This window comes from Anomaloglossus baeobatrachus, chromosome 4, assembly GCF_048569485.1.
Source record: "Anomaloglossus baeobatrachus isolate aAnoBae1 chromosome 4, aAnoBae1.hap1, whole genome shotgun sequence".
Taxonomy (NCBI): Eukaryota; Metazoa; Chordata; class Amphibia; order Anura; family Aromobatidae; genus Anomaloglossus; species Anomaloglossus baeobatrachus.
Genome location: NC_134356.1, coordinates 444,508,759 through 444,533,270, shown reverse-complemented (window position 1 = coordinate 444,533,270; position 24,512 = coordinate 444,508,759). Strand labels below are relative to the sequence as shown.

At 46.9% G+C, this 24,512-nt stretch overlaps 1 protein-coding gene across 1 annotated transcript in view; it reads right to left on the bottom strand.

Annotated features, from left to right (window-relative positions):
* The window catches only part of REC114 (REC114 meiotic recombination protein), a 433,153-nt gene extending 408,960 nt beyond the window's left edge, over positions 1 to 24,193 (bottom strand). The window contains exon 1 of the mRNA XM_075343567.1: positions 24,047 to 24,193. Within this exon, the coding sequence (XP_075199682.1) occupies positions 24,047 to 24,193 (147 nt within the window). The remainder of the gene's footprint in view (positions 1 to 24,046) is intronic.
* Between the last annotated feature and the right edge of the window lie 319 nt (positions 24,194 to 24,512).

Genomic DNA, 24,512 nt, shown 5'->3' with positions numbered 1-24,512 from the left:
GCCAACAATTCCTTGTCCGCAATGTCATAGTTCTTTTCTGCAGGGGACAACCGGCGAGAAAAGAAAGCACACGGGTGCAAGAGACTCTTGTCCCCAGTCCTTTGTGAAAGGATATTCCCTAATGCATAATCGGAAGCATCGACTTCCACAATAAAAGGGAGTGCGGGATGTTTCCCGGTTCCAGCCAGTCTAGAATTGCCCGTATCTTGCCAGACTCCATGTTCAGTCCCTGAGGAGAGATTACATATCCTAAAAATTGTATCTTTGAGCAATGGAATTCGCACTTCTCCAGTTTAATATACAGGTGGTTATCCCTCAGACGGGTAAGTACTGTCTTGACGTGCTCCTGTAGGGAATCAGAAAAGATCAATATATCATCCAGGTAAATCACCATGAACTGGTCCATTATATCCCTAAAAATATCGTTGACTAGGTGTTGGAAAGCTGCTGGGGCGTTACAAAGTCCAAAAGGCATCACTAGATACTCATAATGTCCATACCGACATCTGAACGCTGTTTTCCACTCGTCCCCGGGACGTATGCGGAGTAGATTATATGCCCCACGGAGATCCAATTTAGTAAATATTTTGGCCTGTTGTACTCTCTTCAATAGTTCGGGAATCAACGGTAACGAATACCGGTTACGGATGGTTATCTTATTTAGTTCCCGGTAGTCGATACAAGGTCTCAGAGTCCCCTCTTTTTCACGAAAAAGATGGGTGCCCCTGCTGGTGAGGTAGAAGGTTGAATAAATCCCTTGGCTAGGTTTTCATCGATGTAATCTTTTAGTGCTTGTAACTCAGGTGCCGCCAACGGGTAGACATGACCAAACGGGATCTCTGCCCCTGGGAGTAAGTCTATGGGACAATCATACGGTCTATGCGGGGGAAGCCGATCTGCTTTTCTTTTGTCGCATATATCAGCGAAGTCATTATAAACCGGGGGTAGAACAGGTACCTGTACAGTGCCCTCCGCATTCAATGTTACTGGAACCGGTACAGTTGGACTAATGGTCGGACCACTCTGGGGTGGGAAGGATATTTCTTTAGTCTCCCAATCGATGACTGGATTTGTAGACCGCAGCCAAGGAATTCCTAAAATTATCGGAAAATGGGGAGAAGAAATCAACATGAAAACAAGGGTCTCCTCCTGACCTGGTTTCATCACACATTCAAGGGGTACTGTCTCCCGATCAACTGGTCCGGAAACTAATGGAGGACCGTCTACCGTCTCCATGGTAACTGGTGAGGATCTTTGTTGAGTCTGGATACCGTGTTTCCTGGCAAAAGAATAGTCCATGAAATTTCCCCCTGCCCCAGAGTCTATCATAGCAGATGTAGGAATTAACTGTCCCTCCCACCGTATCTGAATGGGAAGCGAGCAATGTGTGTATTTCCCTTCTGGGTCCTTAGGTGAAGTTGACATCAATGTCGAGGGAAATACCGCATCCAGGTGTAAACTTGCCTCAGAGATATCGGACTCTGCGTCCGTGTTGTCACACTCTGCTATTGCTGCCAGTACCTTATTCGGGCGATTTGGACGTTTTGGGCAGTCAATCAGAAAATGGTCCGATTGACCACAATAGAAACACAAACGCTCACGGAGTCGGTGTTCACGACGTTCGTTGGTCTCTCGCTTTTGTAGAGAGTCCACTTGCATAGGAACATCCTCGGCCTCCCGTGGAGTCTTGTGAGCGGGCTCTCTATAAGGAAACGAAAAGTTGGTTACCCGGTTTACAGCTGCCCATTTTTCCTGTCGGCATTCCGTCAAGCGGGTATCGATACGCACACAGTGTTGGAGAAACAGTTCAAAATCCCGTGGAGATTCGGCACAAGCTAACTCGTCCTTGATGGTACCGGACAAACCCTTTCTGAACACTGATAATAGCGCATTATTTCCCCAGTCGGTGTCTACCACTAACCTTTTGAACTCAGTGGCGTATTCGACGGCAGACCGCTTTCCCTGACGTAAGGAAAGCAGAGCCGATTCAGCGGTAGCACGGCGATTAGGATCATCAAACATTTCCACCATTGCTGTTAAAAAGTCATCCAGGTTATTTAAACGGATATCGCGATTCTCTATCATAGGATTAGCCCAAGCCAGTGCTCGTGAGGTTAACAACATGATTATACATAACACTTGACCGGTCAGACCGGTAATCAGCATGTACATCAAAAAACAGTATACACTGGTTAACAAACCCACGGAACTGACTTCGATCACCACTGAAACGAAATGGGGGTAACCTAGGCATACCGGCAGCTGATACGGACGTAGTGGGGGCGGCTTCCTGAGCCTCCACTCTGGTTTGCAAATCCTGAATAGCCGGACCCAGTACCTGGTGATCATGGCCCAGCTGTACCTCCACATCTCTAAGCTTAGTTTGCACCGCCTCCATCTCCTGCTGCAAGGAGTTAATCATGGAGAAAAGCTGATCTACTCGTGTCTCAGTCATTGCCCCAGCGACATCCTCTTAGTGGCCTGAGTATAATGTAATACTATTGTATGTACTGAGGATTTCGATTGCGTTAGGGCAATGACAACCAGACACGAGTTCTTGGTGCAAAAGACGTTTTATAATATGTAACCGCAATATGTGCACAGAACAGAATATACACAATAATATGTAACCGCAATATGTACACCGAACAGAATATACACAGTGGAAGATAAACACAGTAAATACCTGCCGGGTTCAGAGCAAAGGGGAATTCCCGGGGCCGCGCACTGGACTCCCCCAGGGAGCCCGCCAGAAGCGAACCCCTATACAGGGGCTGTCCGGCAATCACCCCAGAAGTCCCAAATGTACAGCAGCCGGGACACAAAAAGGGCAACAGATATAGTCCAAAAAATGTCCGTACGTGATGTGAGTCCTAGGGTGGATATGAACGGTGAACGGAAGGGACCAGGCAGAAGTGCCGACCAGAGATGGCAGACAGAGTCCGAGCACAGTTGGATGAGAGGTGAAGTCCAGAGCTGGTGTCAGGTGTTTCAACCGGATCCAAACAGCAATCAGGAGCTGAGAGCAGCGCGACAGGAGTACACAGGAAGCAGTATACTCAGGCAACTAGACTAAGCTTAGGGGCGGGCTTTTAAACAGATGAACAGGAAGTAGGGCAACAGAACAGAAAACTCCATGTTAACAAAGGGCAAGATCCTTCAAAAGAAAACTGGAAATCCCGGAACTCTGACATACAGTAAATTTATCACAAACATGAGTCAAGTATGAGGGAGTTGGAGTTGGAGGGTTGTCTTACCACAGCCCTGGTTTTTAAACAGGGCAAGTTGTCTTTTTGTCATTTTATCATGTGATGTAATGGAAAGTGAGGAAAAAATTCGAGGTGCAGTAAAAAATGACAAAAAAGGGCAATTCCACCACAATTGGGTTTTTTTATTTACATGCTTCATTATGCTGTAAAAATTGTATTCTCCAGGTCAGTCACCAAAAGGTGCAAAGTTTTTTTTTATTAAGATTGTGAAAAAAAAATGTTTGAAAAATATAAAATTTTACATGTGTTGTCAATTCCCAAGACCCGTAGCTGTGTGAGAGCTTGTTTTTTGTGCCTCAAGATGATATTTCCTGATCAGGTTAATCAGTCTTATATTTTGATAGATTTAACTTTTATAGACGTAGCAATATCCCGTGTGTGCTTTTTTTTTTTTTTAATTATTTCATTAATTTTAATGTGGGAAAAGTGGGGGTCGCATTTTTTTGTATTTGTTAGTCCCCTTAGGAGAGAGATCATCAGATTGCTTGTTTTATACACAGCAATACTATAGTATCACTGTATTTAGCAAAAAAAAAGGTCTCCAATGAACACAGGCCTGAAGCTAGCGTTCACAGAAGTAACATCATGACAGGCATGGGGATCTTCATCAGACTTTTGACCGTCATGGCAACCCATCAGCACCGCACATGTGCGCCACAGGGGCACCGGTGTGAACATACAATGACACACCCCTTGCCAGCACGCTGCAAATGCCACTGTCAGAGATTGGAATGCTGCGGATAAAAAAGCGCAATAGTGTCACACCCAAATATTATGCAGGTGTAAAAAAGAGCTTGTCACTCACCTTGTCAGGTTGTGTCACCCACAACCAGTATTAAACACATAAACAGTTATGGCACGGTCCACGAGCCAGAATGCTAAAAGCAATAAACTCGAACCAGGAAAAAAAGACGATGCTGAAGTTGGTTTCTTATTCGTCCAGTTTCTTATTCGGGGCTGAAGTTGGTTTCTTATTCGTCAGTTTCTTATTCGGCAATTTAGTTTTTTCAGTTTTGTATGCATTTATCAACAAAAATGACACATCACAATAATAAAATACAATGCACTGATGCCCTAATATAAATACACTCAAAACCAGCTGCGAAAATTATAAAACTGGCAAAAAATGGGCATCAAAGTGGGCACCAAAGTATGTTAGTGAAAGGGTTAAATGGCTTTGGGCCACTGATCTAACACCACAATTACCTATCTAGTGATGCCTCTAATCAAACTCAAGTGTCTCCAGCCTGGCCCAAAGGGGTTCTGGGCATCAGAACTGGCATCAAAGTGGGCACACAGCCAATTTTCACAGATTTGAATAAGTAACTAGTGTTTTTGAGGGGTTAAATGGCTTTGGGCCACTGATCTCACACCACATTTACATACCTAGTGATGCCACACATCAAATTCAGATCACTCCAGCCTGGCCCAAACAGGTTCTGGGCATCAGAACTGGCATCAAAGTGGGCAAAAACCCAGTTTTCACAGATTTGAATAAGTAACCAGTGTTTTTGAGGGGTTAAATGGCTTTGGGCCACTGATCTCACACCACATTTACATACCTAGTGATGCCACACATCAAATTCAGATCACTCCAGCCTGGCCCAAACAGGTTCTGGGCATCAGAACTGGCATCAAAGTGGGCAAAAGCCCAGTTTTCACAGATTTGAATAAGTAACTGGTGTTTTTGAGGGGGTTAAATGGCTTTGGGCCACTGATCTCACACCACATTTACATACCTAGTGATGACACACATAAAATTCAGATCACTCCAGCCTGGCCCAAACAGGTTCTGGGCATCAGAACTGGCATCAAAGTGGGCAAAACCCCAGTTTTCACAGATTTGAATAAGTAACCGGTGTTTTTTGAGGGGTTAAATGGCTTTGGGCCACTGATCTCACACCACATTTACATACCTAGTGATGACACACATAAAATTCAGATCACTCCAGCCTGGCCCAAACAGGTTCTGGGCATCAGAACTGGCATCAAAGTGGGCAAAACCCCAGTTTTCACAGATTTGAATAAGTAACCGGTGTTTTTTGAGGGGTTAAATGGCTTTGGGCCACTGACCTCACACCACATTTACATACCTAGTGATGACACACATAAAATTCAGATCACTCCAGCCTGGCCCAAACAGGTTCTGGGCATCAGAACTGGCATCAAAGTGGGGAAATGGCCAGTTTTCACAGATTTGAATAAGTAACCAGTGTTTTTGAGGGGTTAAATGGCTTTGGGCCACTGATCTCACAACAAATTTACATACCTAGTGATGCCACACATCAAATTCAGATCACTCCAGCCTGTTTGCGCCAGGCTGGAGTGATCTGAATTTGATGTGTGGCATCACTAGGTATGTAAATGTGGTGTGAGATCAGTGGCCCAAAGCCATTTAACCCCTCAAAAACACTGGTTACTTATTCAAATCTGTGAAAACTGGGGTTTTGCCCACTTTGATGCCAGTTCTGATGCCCAGAACCTGTTTGGGCCAGGCTGGAGTGATCTGAATTTGATGTGTGGCATCACTTGGTATGTAAATGTGGTGTGAGATCAGTGGCCCAAAGCCATTTAACCCCTCAAAAACACTGGTTACTTATTCAAATCTGTGAAAACTGGGGTTTTGCCCACTTTGATGCCAGTTCTGATGCCCAGAACCTGTTTGGGTCAGGCTGGAGTGATCTGAATTTGATGTGTGTCATCACTAGGTATGTAAATGTGGTGTGAGATCAGTGGCCCAAAGCCATTTAACCCCCTCAAAAACACTGGTTACTTATTCAAATCTGTGAAAACTGGGGTTTTGCCCACTTTGATGCCAGTTCTGATGCCCAGAACCTGTTTGGGCCAGGCTAAAGTGATCTGAATTTTATGTGTGTCATCACTAGGTATGTAAATGTGGTGTGAGATCAATGGCCCAAAGCCATTTAACCCCTCAAAAACACTGGTTACTTATTCAAATCTGTGAAAAGTGGGTTTTGCCCACTTTGATGCCAGTTCTGATGCCCAGAACCTGTTTGGGCCAGGCTAAAGTGATCTGAATTTGATGTGTGGCATCACTAGGTATGTAAATGTGGTGTGAGGTCAGTGGCCCAAAGCCATTTAACCCCTCAAAAACACTGGTTACTTATTCAAATCTGTGAAAACTGGGTTTTTGCCCACTTTGATGCCAGTACTGATGCCCAGAACCTGTTTGGGCCAGGCTAAAGTGATCTGAATTTTATGTGTGTCATCACTAGGTATGTAAATGTGGTGTGAGGTCAGTGGCCCAAAGCCATTTAACCCCTCAAAAACACCAGTTACTTATTCAAATCTGTGAAAACTGGGGTTTTGCCCACTTTGATGCCAGTTCTGATGCCCAGAACCTGTTTGGGCCAGGCTGGAGTGATCTGAATTTGATGTGTGGCATCACTAGGTATGTAAATGTGGTGTGAGATCAGTGGCCCAAAGCCATTTAACCCCTCAAAAACACTGGTTACTTATTCAAATCTGTGAAAACTGGGGTTTTGCCCACTTTGATGCCAGTTCTGATGCCCAGAACCTATTTGGGCCAGGCTAAAGTGATCTGAATTTTATGTGTGTCATCACTAGGTATGTAAATGTGGTGTGAGATCAGTGGCCCAAAGCCATTTAACCCCCTCAAAAACACTGGTTACTTATTCAAATCTGTGAAAACTGGGGTTTTGCCCACTTTGATGCCAGTTCTGATGCCCAGAACCTATTTGGGCCAGGCTGGAGTGATCTGAATTTGATGTGGGGCATCACTAGGTATGTAAATGTGGTGTGAGATCAGTGGCCCAAAGCCATTTAACCCCTCAAAAACACTGGTTACTTATTCAAATCTGTGAAAACTGGGGTTTTGCCCACTTTGATGCCAGTTCTGATGCCCAGAACCTGTTTGGGCCAGGCTGGAGTGATCTGAATTTGATGTGCGGCATCACTAGGTATGTAAATGTGGTGTGAGGTCAGTGGCCCAAAGCCATTTAACCCCTCAAAAACACCAGTTACTTATTCAAATCTGTGAAAACTGGGGTTTTGCCCACTTTGATGCCAGTTCTGATGCCCAGAACCTGTTTGGGCCAGGCTGGAGTGATCTGAATTTGATGTGTGGCATCACTAGGTATGTAAATGTGGTGTGAGATCAGTGGCCCAAAGCCATTTAACCCCTCAAAAACACTGGTTACCTATTCAAATCTGTGAAAACTGGGGTTTTGCCCACTTTGATGCCAGTTCTGATGCCCAGAACCTATTTGGGCCAGGCTAAATTGATCTGAATTTGATGTGCGGCATCACTAGGTATGTAAATGTGGTGTGAGGTCAGTGGCCCAAAGCCATTTAACCCCTCAAAAACATTGGTTACTTATTCAAATCTGTGAAAACTGGGGTTTTGCCCACTTTGATGCCAGTTCTGATGCCCAGAACCTGTTTGGGCCAGGCTAAAGTGATCTGAATTTTATGTGTGTCATCACTAGGTATGTAAATGTGGTGTGAGATCAGTGGCCCAAAGCCATTTAACCCCCTCAAAAACACTGGTTACTTATTCAAATCTGTGAAAACTGGCCATTTGCCCACTTTGATGCCAGTTCTGATGCCCAGAACCTGTTTGGGCCAGGCAGGAGTGATGATGAATTTGATGTGTGGCATCACTAGGTATGTAAATGTGGTGTGAGATCAGTGGCCCAAAGCCATTTAACCCCTCAAAAACACCAGTTACTTATTCAAATCTGTGAAAACTGGGGTTTTGCCCACTTTGATGCCAGTTCTGATGCCCAGAACCTGTTTGGGCCAGGCAGGAGTGATATGAATTTTATGTGTGTCATCACTAGGTATGTAAATGTGGTGTGAGATCAGTGGCCCAAAGCCATTTAACCCCTCAAAAACACTGGTTACTTATTCAAATCTGTGAAAACTGGCCATTTGCCCACTTTGATGCCAGTTCTGATGCCCAGAACCTGTTTGGGCCAGGCTGGAGTGATCTGAATTTGATGTGTGTCATCACTAGGTATGTAAATGTGGTGTGAGATCAGTGGCCCAAAGCCATTTAACCCCCTCAAAAACACTGGTTACTTATTCAAATCTGTGAAAACTGGGGTTTTGCCCACTTTGATGCCAGTTCTGATGCCCAGAACCTGTTTGGGCCAGGCTAAAGTGATCTGAATTTTATGTGTGTCATCACTAGGTATGTAAATGTGGTGTGAGATCAGTGGCCCAAAGGCATTTAACCCCTCAAAACACCAGTTACTTATTCAAATCTGTGAAAATTGGCTGTGTGCCCACTTTGATGCCAGTTTTGATGCCCAGAACCCCTTTGGGCCAGGCTGGAGACACTTGAGTTTGATTAGAGGCATCACTAGATATGCAATTGTGGTGTTAGATCAGTGGCCCAAAGCCATTTAACCCTTTCACTAACATACTTCGGTGCCCACTTTGATGCCCATTTTTTTGCCAGTTTTTTAATTTTCGCAGCTGGTTTTGAGTGTATTTATATTAGGGCTCATCAGTGCATTGTATTGTATTATTGTGATTTGTGATTTTTGTTGATAAATGCATAAAAAACTGAAAAAACTAAATTGCCGAATAAGAAACTGACGAATAAGAAACCAACTTCAGCCCCGAATAAGAAACTGGACGAATAAGAAACCAACTTCAGCATCGTGAAAAAAAGTGTCTAAATTTGCGCTGCTTTAGACAAAAGGGTGCAAGTCGTAGATTGCTAAAAGGTGGTTTAAATCCACGTCTTTCGAAGTGAAACTCCACTTCTTCCAAAGGAAAAGCCACAAAAAACCACCTTCAGCATTCTACGACTTGGATCTTTTTGTCTACAGCAGTACAGATTGAGCCACATTTTTTGCTGGTTCCAGATTACTGTCAAGAGATTGACAATGGCATTTAACAGGTTAGCAGCTGTGGGCGGAGATCTTCTCATAGTTTATGTGATGCTAGTAGGGCTGAGCGGCTCCGAACTGTAAGGCCCTGTGCGCACTGGAAAACGGAATTTTCTTAAGAAAATTCTGCAGGGTCTGAAAGATTACCGCGCCCACGGTAAAAACCGCGGCAAATCGCACCTGAAAACCGCATGCAGTTTGCCGCGGTTTTACCGCGGTATTGTTCGCGGTATTGCCGCATGCGGGTTGGTACATGTGCTTTAATGCATTCAATGCAATAAAGCACATTGAAAAAAAAAAAAGTAGTTTCCTTCTGAGATAGATAGCAGACAAATAAATAGACAAATAGACAGATAGAAGAATAGAAGACAGATCGACGAATAGATAGAAGGATAGATAGATAGAGTCCCTGTGAGCACACACTGCATTTCTCCCGAGCGGTAGTGTGTTCACATTACCGGCCGTGGGAAATGACCTGTAATTACCTCTGCTGTCTCGTTGCGAGGCTGCATTCACTCAGCGCTGTGTGTCAGTTGCGGCTGGATGCAAGCATCGCAGGACGTGGATTATGCTAGAGCTGTGTGTTTCGGGGGGGTTAATAAAGGGGTAAACCAGGGGCTTTTTTGTGTTTTATTTAAAATAAAGGATTTTTCGGTGTGTGTGTTTTTTCACTTTACTTACGGGTTGATCATGTCAGCTGTCTCATAGACGCTGCCATGATCAAGCCTAAACTTAGTGGCGGCGATCCGCCGCCATTAACTCCTTATATTACCCTGATTGCCACCGCATCACGGCAACAGGAAGAGTCGGGGACACTCCAGTACTGCCACATAATGGATGCAACAGTCCCGGGGCAGCTGCGGGCTGACATTCTCGGCTGCGGGAGGGGGGACATTAACCCTGCCCCTCGCCCTCCCCAGCCTGAGAATACCGGGCCGCCGCTGTGTGCTTACCTCGGCTGGACGGTAAAAATACGGCGGAGCCCACGTGTTTTTTTTTCTATATGTCCGTTTGCTTTCTATGTGTATTCTATATGTCTGTGTGTGAGTGTGATGTGTGTGTATTGTATGTCTGTGTCTGTGATGTGTGTGTTTACTCTCTGCTCCGCTTCCTCTTCCTGTCATAATGACATCACTTCCCTGCAAACCGCAGGGCAGCGATGAAGATTACCGCAGGTAAACCGCGAAATACCGGAGGGAATAACGCAGGAAAACGCAATGAACCGCACAGAATTTGCTGCCTGCGTTATTCCCTGCGAGATTTCACGATTACATGGCAGTCAATGGAGTGAAATCCCGCAGCGACGTGCGGAAAAGAAGTGACATGCAATTGTTTTTGCTGCGGGAATCCCAGAGCAAAACATGCAGCTGTCAAAATCCGCATAGTGCGCACAGCATTTTTTTTCCCCATAGGTTTTGCTGGGGAATCACTGCAGAGATGTTATGAACATAACATGCAGCGAAACATGCAGCAAAACCGCAGGAAACCCGCGGCAGAAACCGGCAAGTGCGCACAGGGCCTAAAAGTCCGGATCCATGCTGTTTCAAAGATTTCCGGGTGCCGGATCCGGAATTACGGGTGCACGATACGGCACTGGGGAAAATAATTGAAAAATAAAGAAAAACAGAATAAAACAGCGTTTCATACTTACCGAGACTTGGTGTCAAGGCGGCACACTGCTTCTGGGTCGCACATTCACTTCCTGTACTGTGAATCGTATACACACAGCTTTCCGTGTTTTCCCCGCCCACCAGCTGTCCTCTCGTCTGTGATTGGTTGCAGGCAACCGTGCCCTCAGCCTGTGACAGTATCTGCCTGCAGTGCAGTCATCGCGGCTCAGTCATTGTCTGCACAGCCAGCGGTCATGCTCTATGGCCGCTGACTGTGTTATGTAGCAGACCTGAAGTGGCGTGGGACCTTGTGTGGATTACGCCGGACCTGCAGGGTGTTGGGGGCTAATAAAGAGGTGAAGGAGGATGTGTGTTTTGTACTTTATTCCAAATAAAGGATTTTTCTCTGTGTCTGTGTTTATTTACTTTTATTTACAGGTTAGTGTGATGCAGGTATCTCATAGACGCCTGTGCCATCACTAACCTAGGGTTTAGAAGCAACTGTGCGCTGCTATTAACCCCTTATTACCCCAATTGCCACCGCTCCAGGGCAAGCGAGAAGAGCCGGTAAAGCAACAGGATTTTCACATCTAATAGATGCAGCACTACTGGAAGGCTGCGGGCTGAGAATACCAGCCCCCAGCCGGCTTTATCATGGCTGGGTATCAAAATTAGGGGGGACCGCACGTCGTTTTTTTTTACATTTATTTAAATATAAAAAAAAACCTGCATCACTGGCACAGCCGCGCACACTTCTGTCAGGAGCGTGCATGTGTTGCTGTGTACATGCATGCTCATACACAGAGAGCACAGACTGTGCCAGGTGATGTAATGTCAGACTTGTACGAGTCTGACAGCGCATCACCGGCACAGCCGCGCACACTTCTGACAGGGGCGTGCATGTGTTTCTGTGTACATGCACGCTCATGCTCAGAGAGGGCAGGCTGTACCAGCTGATGTCATGTCAGACTTGTACAAGTCTGACAGCGCATCACCGGCACAGCCGCAAACTTCTGACAGGAACGTGCATGTGTTTGTGAAACACATGCACATTCACCATACTGACCCGCAGCTACTTGCACTGCTTTCCCCGCCTACCGACCGTCCTGCCAACTGTGATTGGTTGCAGTCAGCTGACACGCTGACACTCAGGGTGGGGGCGCGTCTCACTGCAACCAATTACACGCACCGGTGGGTGGGCAAAACAATAAATATTGAATTGTCGGCTCGGGAAGGGAAAAGCATTACATGGAAAGAGTTTCCTGTCATGACACAGCGTCGGGTGAGTATACCGCACGTGCTCCTACCCCTTATCCCCTCCACAAATGTTTTTAATCTCCGGATTCTGGTCCCCATAGACTTATATGGGCACCGAAACCTGGAGCGTATGCGGATTTTTTTTTCAATCCGGCAGTGATCTGCTGCTCCCGGATTTTGGCAGATTTGATCAACTCTATTCACTAAAGGCTGCTTTACACCTTACAATTTTGCATACGATATCGTATGCGTTGTGACCCGCCCCCATTGTATGTGCGGCACGTTCAATTTGTTGACCATGTCGCACAAACGATTATTTCCCGTCACACGTACTTACCTTCCATACGACCTCGATGTGGGCGGCAAACATCCACTTTCTGGAGTGGGAGGGACGTTTGGCGTCACAGCGACGTCACGAGGCAGCCGGCCAACAGAAGCGGAGGGGCGGAGCTGAGTGGGACGTAAACATCCCGCCCACCTCCTTCCTTCCGCATTGCCGGCAGGAGCCGCGGGACGCAGGTAAGGAGATGTCCATCGTTCCCGGGGTGTCACACACAGCGATGTGTGCTGCCTCGGGAACATTGAACAACCTGACGTTCAATTTTTAGTAATTGAACGACGTGCATGCAATCAACGTTTTAACGTTCAATCGCAATCGCACGGAGGTATCACACACTACAATGTAACTAATGATGCCGGATGTGCGTCACTTATGACGTGACCCCGCCGACACATCGTTAGATAAATTGTAGTGTGTAAAGCCCGCTTAACCCTTGGCAATCTTGATTTACGTTGTGTGTCATTGTCTTCTATTCTTGATATCATTTCATTATTTCTTTTGCCTAATTCTGGGTACTGAAATATATACTGTGCCCTTGAAGGAATTTTCAGCCTTTTCAGTGTAAGGCTTAAATATAAGCCCTACCCTGAAAATAAGCAATAGCGGCGGTTCAAAAATGAAGTCTCCATGCAGCTAAAAAGTTAAAGAATACTGCAGGACACTTCATTATAGAAAGCAGACCTCCCAAATGAGATAAGAAAGAAGACAGAAGTCCTCACAATCATACTCACCAGATGCCAAATGGGAGGACCTGCAGTGGAACATATCAAGGACCTGCAGTGGAATGCACACCCACACATATCAGATCGCACATCCACACACATCAGATCACAACACACATGCCACATCCGATCATACCGATTGCTTCTGTCTGGCAGGGGAATCTGGGACACAGTGCAGTGGAGTGCGAGAACCTGCGGTGGAATGCATGGAGGATCTGTGGTGAAACGCATCAAGAGACGTGTTTGGGCTAAAGAACACAAGGAATGGACATTAGACCAGTGGAAATCTGTGCTTTGGTCTGATGAGTCCAAATTTGAGATCTTTGGATCCAACCACCTTGTCTTTGTGCGACGCAGAAAAGGTGAACGGATGGACTCTACATGCCTGGCTCCCACCGTGAAGCATGGAGGAGGAGGTGTGATGGTGTGGGGGTGCTTTGCTGCTGACACTGTTGGGGATTTTTTCAAAATTGAAGGCATACAGAACCAGCATGGCTACCACAGCATCTTGCAGCAGCATGCTATTCCATCTGGTTTGCGTTTAGTTGGACCATCATTTATTTTTCAACAGGACAATGACACCAAATACACCTCCAGGCTGTGCAAGGGCTATTTGACTAAGAAGGAGAGTGATGGGTGCTACACCAGATGACCTGGTCTCCACAGTCACCAGACCTGAACCCAATCGAGATGGTTTGGGGTGAGCTGGACCGCAGAGTGAAGGCAAAAGGGCCAACAAGTGCTAAGCATCTCTGGGAACTCCTTCAAGACTGTTGGAAAACAATTTCTGGCGACTACCTCTTGAAGCTCATCAAGAGAATGCCAAGAGTGTGCAAAGTAGTAATGAAAGCAAAAGGTGGCCACTTTGAAGAACCTAGAATATAAGACATATCTTCAGTTGTCTCACACTTTTTTAAGTATTTCATTCCACATGTTTTAATTCATAGTTTCGATGCCTTCAATGTGAATCTACAATTTTCAGAGTCCTGAAAATAAAGAAAACTGAATGAGGTGTGTCCAAACTTTTGGTCTGTACTATGTATATGTATATATATATATATATATATATATATATATATATATATATACATACACACACACACACACACATACATACATATATTTTTTTTCTTTGTTCAATAAAAAAATATTTTTATTATTCTGGCAAATACTTTTAACAGTGGAAGAACATATTGTCAGGGTTCGGAGATAGAAGCAGTAAGTGACAGTGACACCAGCGCCGCCCTTCAGTGTCTAGCATCGCCCTCAAACGAACCATCATTAGGCGTTGGCGCTGGTGTCACTCACTGCTTCTTTCACAGAAGCTGCAGCGGAGATAGAAGCAGAGAATGCCAGCGTTGCACTCATATCTCTAACTGCATCTATTACCCAGGATCCAGGACATCATCAGAGGACGGCGATGCTAGAAACTGTAGTAACTGCAGCACTGCCCCTTGATAACATTGTGTTCCAGAAGAGGCGATAGATGCTGCAGGGAGTGAGTGCAGCTCCAGCCTCCTGTGGCGTCCCTTTGGAGAATCCGGTCAAATGAAACATCTCAGGAAATGCAGTAAAAAATACACATTCAGGGATTAGCTAGATAGGCGGAAGTGTAGGGTATTTTATAACATAGCTAATTTCAAAAGTGGTTAAGTCGTAAAGATAGATATTGAGGAAGGGCATTTTAGATGCCGGACCACCCCTTTTGGCTTGCTCACACTACAGTATATATCAGACAAGTCTTACTCAACGCTTTGTTGGTTAGCTCACTGTGCAAAGGTATTCTATGGGGCAGTGCCGATCAGCGCTTTTTCTCTCATGCCAATTCAGCATAAAAAAAAGCACAGAATGCTGCAAGTGGCAGCGCAAATTGGAAAGCATACATCAATTTAAGCCTATGGGTCAGTGGCGTAGCTAGGGTTTCAGCTCAGGGGGGGCAAAACATCTGAGTGGGCCCCTTACCAGGTAACCATAACTACGGTGGCGCAAACTAATCGTGGGTATAGTGGAACCTCAGCAGATGACACGGATGTTACCAATATATGGTGAAAATATAGAAGTAGATATCGGTCCAGCAGCACATACAAGAGATCACAGTGCAGTTATAGAGGGTGACTTACAGCTGTCGTTCTTTTGGATGGAATTGTTCACCTTTTACTTCCCCGTGGCTCATTCTATCCTGCGTGTGTTTATACTTACCATTGCGGCAGGCTTCTTTTCCGGGTGTTCACTCGCCGGCTTCAGACGCGCAGGCGAAGTGCGCATCTGAAACTGATAAGGAGAACCCGGAAAAGAAGTCTGCTGCAATGGTAAGTATAAATGCGCGCTGGATAGAATGAGCAATGGGGACATTGCTCATGTGACTCCAGCCACAGGGGCGTGATACCACGGAAAGTATGCAGACGCCCATAGGGCAAGGCGCCGCCCATGGGGACAGCGGCTCAGTAAGATACATAGGAAATATTAAAGTATTAAAATGTTCTGTATTACTTTCATATTACACAATTTTTCAGCACAGGGATGGGTAGGGAGCTGCTAATAGGGCAAATATGTTCCAGCTAATATGTCAGATCGCATATTGGAGGTGACAGGTTCCCTTTCCTTTAGGCTACATTCACATGACCATTCTGTTTTTGTGGGCCGCAAAAAATAGTCTGTTTTTTTCACAGATGCATCCGTGTGGCATCCGTTCCATATACGGTCCGTGTGTCATCCATGTGGCATCCATGTGCCTTTCTTTTTTTTGCAACCGCAAATAACGGAAGCAGCAAAAAAGATAAATAGATGAGTAGATATAGAGATGGATAGATAGATACAGAGAGATAGAGGGATGAATGAATGAATAGAGGGATAGATTGATGGAGAGATAGATAGATAGATAGATAGATAGATAGATAGATAGATAGATAGATAGATAGATAGATGTGAAAGACATATATAATGTCCTACGCCCCGGCATATTCTAAGTTGGCACCCTTTATTGACTTTCATGTGGCACGTGGTGCTTAGCCTTGTACTAAGCCAAAAAAAAAGAAATGATTTAAAAAAAAAAATGATGTGGGGTCCCCCATATCTTTTGTTGCCAGCTAGGGTAAAGCAAACGGCTGCAGCATGCAAACCACAGCTGGCAGCTTCACATTGTCTGGTAATCCAAAACAGAGGGCACCCCACGCTGTTATTTTAAATTTATAAATTAATTTAAAACAAAAAACAACGGGTCCCCCCCAAATTGGATCACCAACCAGGTATAGCGGACAGCTGTGGTCTAGAAGTCTCAGACTAGGGAAGTCTACTGTTATTGGACACTCCCCAGCCTAAAAATAGCAGGCTACAGCTGCTCCAGAAGTGGCGCATCCATTAGATGTGCCAATCCTGGCGCTTTGCCCCAACTCATCCCGTTGCCCTGGTGCGGTGGCAAACGGGGTAATATATGGGGTTGATGCCAGATGTGTAATGTCACCTGGCATCAAGCCCTGGGGTTAGTGATGTCACGCATCTATCAGATACCTGACATCACCAACCCAGTCAGTAATTTAAAAAAACAAACAAAAATTTTTTATTTGAACAAACACTCCCCAAATCATTTTCGCTTTCACCAATTTATTGAAAAGAAAAAACAAATCTGGGTCCAGCGTAATCCAATAAGGGGGTCCCACGACGATCCATACCATAGTCATTGTCCCAGTCAATGAAGAACAGAAGGTTCCCCATTGGCTGGGAGAGCAGTGCAGTGACCTGAGCTTACATCAATAGGTCAGCCCAGGTCACTGCAGGGGATGACGAGCGCTGCTGTCAGGAGGTTAGATGAAATCATTACCTGCAGTGACGATCTCCTGCTCTCCTGACATCAGCGCTGTCACTGACTTCTATGTCCACTGCGTTCACAGCGAAGAATCGCGGGAGCCCGTGACGTCACCGCTAGTGACAGTCTCGGGCCGCCCGAGAGACGTGAGAACGCGGCGGGCATAGAAGGCAGTGACCGCGCTGACATCAGGAGTGCAGGAGATCGTCACAGCAGGTAATGATCTCATCCAACCTCCTGACAGCAGCGCACGTCATCCCCGCAGCTGCCAGCACTGCAGTGTGAGAAGCTGCTGATATGCACTGCGGGCATATGCTGACACACTGCAGTGTGAGTAGACACTGACACTGCAGTGCGGGCAGCCGCGGGGCTGGAGCGTGACACGGACTGCACAGGCACCCGACGGAGGTCACATGGAAGTGCTTCCGTGCGGCTTTCATGGATTTTGCGGGCCCATTTAACTATATCGGGGCGCTGTGCCCGCTGATATAGTTAATGGTATCGCAGCTCCGGGTGGGCCCCCTCTGAGCACGGGGCCCGGGGCGGCCGCACCCTCTTCCCCCCCGCTAGCTACACTACTGCTATGGGTGCATGGAAACCATTGGACTGTACCTGAATAACATTCGTTGACTCATCTGTGCTACGATTCTCTCACATGATAGAATCAAATCATACTAAGCTGACACTGATCAAACTCTGATCAGAGTTTGATTAGAAAGAGTTATTAGCATAATCACCCGATTCTCTCTCATGAGAGAATCTACGGTCGTCTGACCGCAGCCTTTAAATAAGGGCTTGTGCACACAAGCATATAAGGGCTCATTAAGACGACCGTTCCGTTTGTCCTGGTCAATTCAGTTTTTTTTGCAGACCTACTGACAAGGCCATGTTTTTCAATGTGTTTTGTGTAAAAATGGATGGCACACGGAAGTGCTTCCATGTGCCATACGTGTCCGTATGTCTGTTCCGTTATTATGGAACATGTCCTATTCTGTTCCGCAAATTGCGGAACATGGACCAATAAAAGTCAATGTGCCCGCAAAAAAACTGAAGCCACGTGGAAGCACTTCCGTGTGGCTTCAGTCTATGGGTGCCCCTACAGTATATGTAATGTCCCACTGCCCTGACCAGCCCCACAGTGGTGATGAACTCCGCTGAACTCGCGACGTCGGCGCTCGTCATCCAAAAAGGCTGCTCGCACCCTGAGGTGTGAGCATCTGCGGTGACCTGGGCTGACCTCATGTTGTTAGCTCAGGTCACTGCACTGTTCTCCCAGCCAATGGGGAAGATTCTGTTCTTCATTGACTGGGGCAGTGGGTATGGATCATTGTGGGACCCCCTTATTAGATTAGGGATTTTGGGGATTTTGCAGAGGAATAAATTGGTGCAAAAAGGTATCTCTTGTTTTTATTTTTTTAATAATTTTGCCTTTTGATGTCTTTCAGGCTCGCTTTTGGGAAGTTGTGGGACCTCACTATGGATTACGTCGGACATTTTTGTTATTAAAATTTGTAATAAATTAGTGAACGAGGGCTGTAGTCGGGGGGTGTTTGTCCAAATAACATGTATTTGTCTTTGTTCAAAGACTGGATTAGTAATGTGGGGTATTTGATAGACGCCAACCCATGACTAATCCCAGGGCTTGTTGTCAGCTGGCAATTCACAGCTGACATCAACCCCGTTTGCCACCGCACCAGAACAAAAGGAAGAGCCAATGCGAAGTGCCAGAATTGGCACATCTAATGGATGCGCCACTACTGGGGTGGCTGTGGCCAGCTTTTTTTAGGTTGGGGAGGGTCCAAAAACCATGGACTTCCCTAGTCTGAGAATACCAGACCACAGCTGTCTGCTTTAGATTGGCAAGTGATCCAATTTTGGGGGGACCCCATGTTTTTCTTTTAAATTATTTAATTTAAAATAACAGCGTGGTGTGCCCTTTGTTTTGGATTACCAGCCAAGGTGAAGCTGCCAGCTGTGGTCTGCAGTCTGCAGCCGTCTGCTTCACCTTGCTGCCTACAAAAAATAGGGAGGACCCCATGTCATTTTTTTGGCAGATAACAAGGCTAAACACCCTTTAGTGGCACATGAAGGGCACTAAAGGGTGCAAGCTTCCAAAATGCTGAGGAGTGGGACATTATACGTCTTTCTTACCATCTATCCTGCTATCTATCTTTCTAGTTTGTAGTAAACATGGGTAAATTTATGGCACTAACCATCCTTCTGTTTTTTGATGTTTTTTTTGCTGACTGCAAAAAAACGGAAGCCACACGGATGCAAAATGTATCGTATACGAAACAGAACAGATGCGGGTGAAACATGGAAGTCACACACATTGATGTATTGGCCAGAAAGTATTTCAAAAGACACAGGCTTAAAGGGGTGGTTCACCCATTTTTTTTATTTTCTGTATGAGCTATACTTACCTTTCTAGGCGTCTTCTCCATTGCCTTCTGTTTCCAGTTCTGGCACTGAGCGGCGCTATCCTGCACGCTCAGTGCCAGTCACATGACCCCCTGGAGCTGTGGCCGCCGGCATCCTCTGACGTCCCGGCATTTCCGGGCTCTCAAACAAGACGGGTACGTCACAGGATGCCGGCGCCACTCAGATTGAGTGACAGGGCTGTGGGCGGTGACTACCGCACGTCACAGCCCAGCATCGAGGGGAGGAGCCGGAGGACGTCACTGTGGAGCCGGCGTCCTGCAGAGAGGCTGAGACACGGGGCGCCAGGGTGCAGTACAGGGGGGGTCTTTAGCTGAATCCCCCCCTGCACGTAAGTATGTGCTCACACTGTCCACCCGCCCGCTCTGCTGCGATGTCAGGAGAGCGGCCGGTGTCGGGCAGTGTGATCATCTGCTCCTCCCAGCAGCAAGACACTGGCAGGCATGTCACCGCTGTGCTCTGCCATCTGTCCTGCTGCATGGGACCAACTGTCTGCACTCTGTCACCTGCACCACAAGTCACAGAGTGGAGACAGTTGGTGACAGAGCACCTCTGCCCCCCCCCCTGTTCTTTCCCCACTCTCTTCTCTCCCCCCACTCTTCTCCCCCTCCCCTCTTCCCCCTCTTCTCTGCCCCCCTCTTATCCCTCTCTCCCCTCTTATCCCTCTCTCCCCTCACCTCTCTTTTCCCTCGCTCTCTTCCCCCCTCGCTCTCTTTTCCTCCCCCCTGCGCTCTCTTTTCCTCCCCCCTCGCTCTCTTTTCCTCACCCCTGCGCTCTCTTTTCCTCACCCCTGCGCTCTCTTTTCCTCACCCCTGCGCTCTCTTTTCCTCACCCCTGCGCTCTCTTTTCCTCACCCCTGCGCTCTCTTTTCCTCACCCCTGCGCTCTCTTTTCCTCACCCCTGCGCTCTCTTTTCCTCACCCCTGCGCTCTCTTTTCCCCCCCCCGCGCTCTCTTCTCCCCCCCCGCTCGCTCTCTTCTCCCCCCCCGCTCGCTCTCTTCTCCCCCCCCGCTCGCTCTCTTTTCCCCCCCGCTCGCTCTCTTCCCCCCCCGCGCTCTCTTTTCCTCACCCCTGCGCTCTCTTTTCCTCCCCCCGCGCTCTCTTTTCCTCCCCCCGCGCTCTCTTCTCCCCCCCCGCTCGCTCTCTTCTCCCCCCCCCCGCTCGCTCTCTTCTCCCCCCCCGCTCGCTCTCTTCCCCCCCTGCGCTCTCTTTTCCTCCCCCCTGCGCTCTCTTTTCCTCCCCCCTGCGCTCTCTTTTCCTCCCCCCTGCGCTCTCTTTTTTTCCTCCCGCGCTCTTTTTTTCCTCCCGCGCTCTTTTTTTCCTCCCGCGCTCTCTTTTTTTCCTCCCCCCTCGCTCTCTTTTCCTCCCCCCTCGCTCTCTTTTCCTCCCCCCTCGCTCTCTTTTCCTCCCCCCTCGCTCTCTTTTCCTCCCCCCTCGCTCTCTTTTCCTCCCCCCTCGCTCGCTCTCTTTCCCCCCCCGCTCGCTCTCTTCCCCCCCCCGCTCGCTCTCTTCCCCCCCCCGCTCGCTTTCTTTTCCTCCCCCCCCTCGCTCGCTCTCTTTTCCCTCGCTCTCTCCTGGCATGGTCAGTACAGAAATCTCTCCATCGTGGAGGGGTGAGAGGGAGTAATAAACATGGAGTCCCTACTGTGTCTGTGTATTTATTTCTAATAAAGTATTTTTCTCTGTGTGGTCTTTTTTTTTTTAACCCTTTATTGGAGATTCTTAATGGCCAGGTCAACCTTGGCCTGACATTTAGAATCTCGGGCTTTATACCAGCGGGTAAAACATAGCTGGTATTAACCCCTTATTACCCAGCGTGCCACCTGCCACCAGGGCCACTGGAAGAGTTGGATACAGCGCCAGAAGATGGCGCTTCTATAAAAGCGCCATTTTCTGGGGCGGCTGTGGACTGCAATTCGCAGCGGGGGGCCCAGAAAGTTTGTGCACCCTTCACTGCGGATTCCAATCCCCAGCTGCCTAGTTGTACCTGGCTGGACTCAAAAATTCGGCCAACCATGTCATTTTTTTTTTTAATTATTTCATGAAATTCATGAAATAAAAAAAAAAAAAAAAAGGGCTTCTCTATATTTTTGGTTCCCAGCCAGGTACAACTAGGCAGCTGGGGGTTGGGGGCAGCCCGTAGCTGCCTGCTGTACCTGGCTAGCATACAAAAATATGGCGAAGCCCACGTCATTTTCTTAAAAACGTTTTCAGGGAAAAACCTTTATAAAAAGAAAGAAAAAAATGCTTCCCTGCATTTCTATTGCCAGTGAAAGTAACACCAAGCAGCGGGGGCTAGCAGCCAGTAGCTGCTTTGGTTACCCTTAGCAACAGAAAATGCAGCGGGAGCCCACAAACAATGTGATTTTTTTTATTTTTTATTTTTAATTAATTTTTTTTTAAAAAAAACGGCATGGGCTTCGCCCATCGAGCACCAGAGCATTTTACTGCTCAATTCATCCCAAGTAATCAGATGACTCCAGTGTCGGCCGATTACTTGTTCTGTGTCCCCCTGCATCCATCGCAGCGTGTACGGGCTGTGAGGTCAGCGGAGTGGAGACAGTGACATGCTCTGCTCTGACACATAGTGTGCTGCATGTCACTATCTTTCTCCACTCTGGCACTTGTAGTGCAGGTAACCGGATGCTGCATGTCACGTTTTTGCCGCGATTTGGTGCCTTTTTTGCTGCGTTTTTGCTCACTGCGTTTTTAATCAGTGCACAATGCCATTAAAGATTGTTGATGAAAAAAATAAAAAAGGTCTGATGTCATTTCCTTATTCAAAATGTTCATTGTATGCAGGAGAGCAGACAGCAGCTGCAGAACTACAAGGCTCAGCATCCTCCATCCAGGACTGTATGCAGTTTTTTACCCAAAAAGAAAAAAAAAGGACGTGGGCTTCGCCATATTTTTGTATGCTAGCCGGGTACAGCAGGCAGGTACGGGCTGCCCCCAAGCCCCAGCTGCCTAGTTGTACTCGGCTGGGAACCAAAAATATAGAGAAGCCCTTTTTTTTTTTTTAATTATTTCATGAATTTCATGAAATAATTTTAAAAAAAAATGACGTGAGCTTCGCCTAATTTTGGTGTCCAGCCGGGTACAACTAGGCAGCTGGGGATTGGAATCCACAGTGAAGGGTGCCCATGCTTTCTGGGCACCCCCACTGCGAATTGCAGTCCGCAGCCACCCCAGAAAATGGCGCTTTCATAGAAGCGCCATCTTCTGGCGCTGTATCCAACTCTTCCAGCTGCCCTGATGCCGGGTGGCTAGCCGGGTAATAATGGAGTTAGGACTAGCTGTATATTATCAGCTAGCCCTAAGCCCGAAATTCATGGTGTCACGCCAATATTAGACATGGCCACCATGAATTTCTAGTAATGATAAAAAAAAAAAAAAAAAACACAACACACAGAAAAATATTTTTATTAGAAATAAAACACAACACAATTAGTGACTCCATCTTTATTGAAATAAACCCCCCTCCGCAGTAATCCTGGGTCAGCGTCCCGCGCCGTCCAATCCGGATCCAATATCATCTGATCGGTTTGCTGGAAGGAAGGCAAAGCGATCAGATGATGTGTCAGGATAAAGGATGTGAATCACATCATACATCAGCTGATTGTATAAAAGCCGATTATACAATCAGCTGATGCATCAGTGCAAAAAAAAAAATAAATAAATAAATACTCACGTCTGTGCTGATGACCGGCAGCTCCTGGAGCGGAGTCTGATCCTGGACCATCACTGCAGGAGCTGCCGGTAATCAGCTGATGAAGTCCCCTGACGGCAGGATCAGCTGATAGCCGGCCGGGCAAGAAAAAGCCGGCGAGACTACGATCAGCTGATGCGTCAGGTGACTGCATCAGGTGATCCACGGCCAGGTCCTGCAAGCTTCGTGCATGCACCGGGGAGACTGCACACAGCCGAAGCGGCGGGACCGAGACAGGGGCTGGAAGCAGGCATGGCACCCGGACCCTGCAGACAGGTGAGTATGACATACACACTCACATACACACTCACTCACACACTGTATATACACACACACACACACACACACTGTATATACGCACACACACTGTATATACGCACACACACTGTATATACGCACACACTGTATATACGCACACACATACACTGTATATACGCGCACACACACTTTCTTCCCCTGGCTGTGCAGAGCTGCTGTATCTGTGATTTCTCTGAGTGCACATCCACTGGGAAGAGGCAGGGAGGAGGGTTTGGGTGGGAGCAGAGTGGGTGTATTAGACACAATGGGTGTGTTAGATAAGCCAGACACCGCCCTAGAGCCACAAAGAATTCTGGGACTTGTAGGAACTGAACACAGGAAGTCAGAGGAGAGATTAACCCCATCAGAGCTGGAGCCAGCAATGAGCATGTGCTGCTAGTGCACAATGAAAGGTAATTTTGCTGAAAAAACATAATAGATGTGTTGAGGGGCACATATTAGCAAGATTTATCAGAAAAAAATCAGTTTTGGTAACTGGACAACTTCTTTAAAAACATAAAGGTAACCAGCTGCAGTGTGAAAGGGTTAATGATATTTAGCAGCTTGTATCTGGCACAATAGTGAGAGGTGTCCTCAGTGACATGTGCTTTCTGGTAAATTATGAATACCTATCATTACCTGCAGAAAAACACAAGCAAATACCTCAATAATGTACAAATATACATTCACTATTACCATTCCCATAGCACCTCTCCTCACCCGTGTTTGCTTCCCTTCTTTATCACTAGGATTTCCGACTCTTCCATACTTTATGACAGACCATCTTTCTCCTTCTTCTGCCACGCTGAGGTGAAGTGACGCGACGTCCGTGCACTGTGAGCTGCCGGCTCCTGCTGCCTCAGCCATTACCGCAAAGGCGGGAAACCCACAGCGGGCTTACATAGAGGCACACACAGAGCGCGCCCCCTGCTGGTGGATGTGCTGCATAGCAGCTGTGTGAGGAACTATACGGCGGTAAGAGCTGAGGTAAAACAGGACGCTGTGTCAAACTCCTCTGCTTCTCTGTCCATAGGATGCCACTGATAGGAGTGAAGGGGATGTTTCATATACACGTGTACATGCTTAGGTTTAGAGTGCCATGTCATGTTCTAGCCACTAAATGTGAGGAGAGAATTCAGACTCATATTTTACTATTTTTGTAACACATTTCTGCTTCCATTTTGGT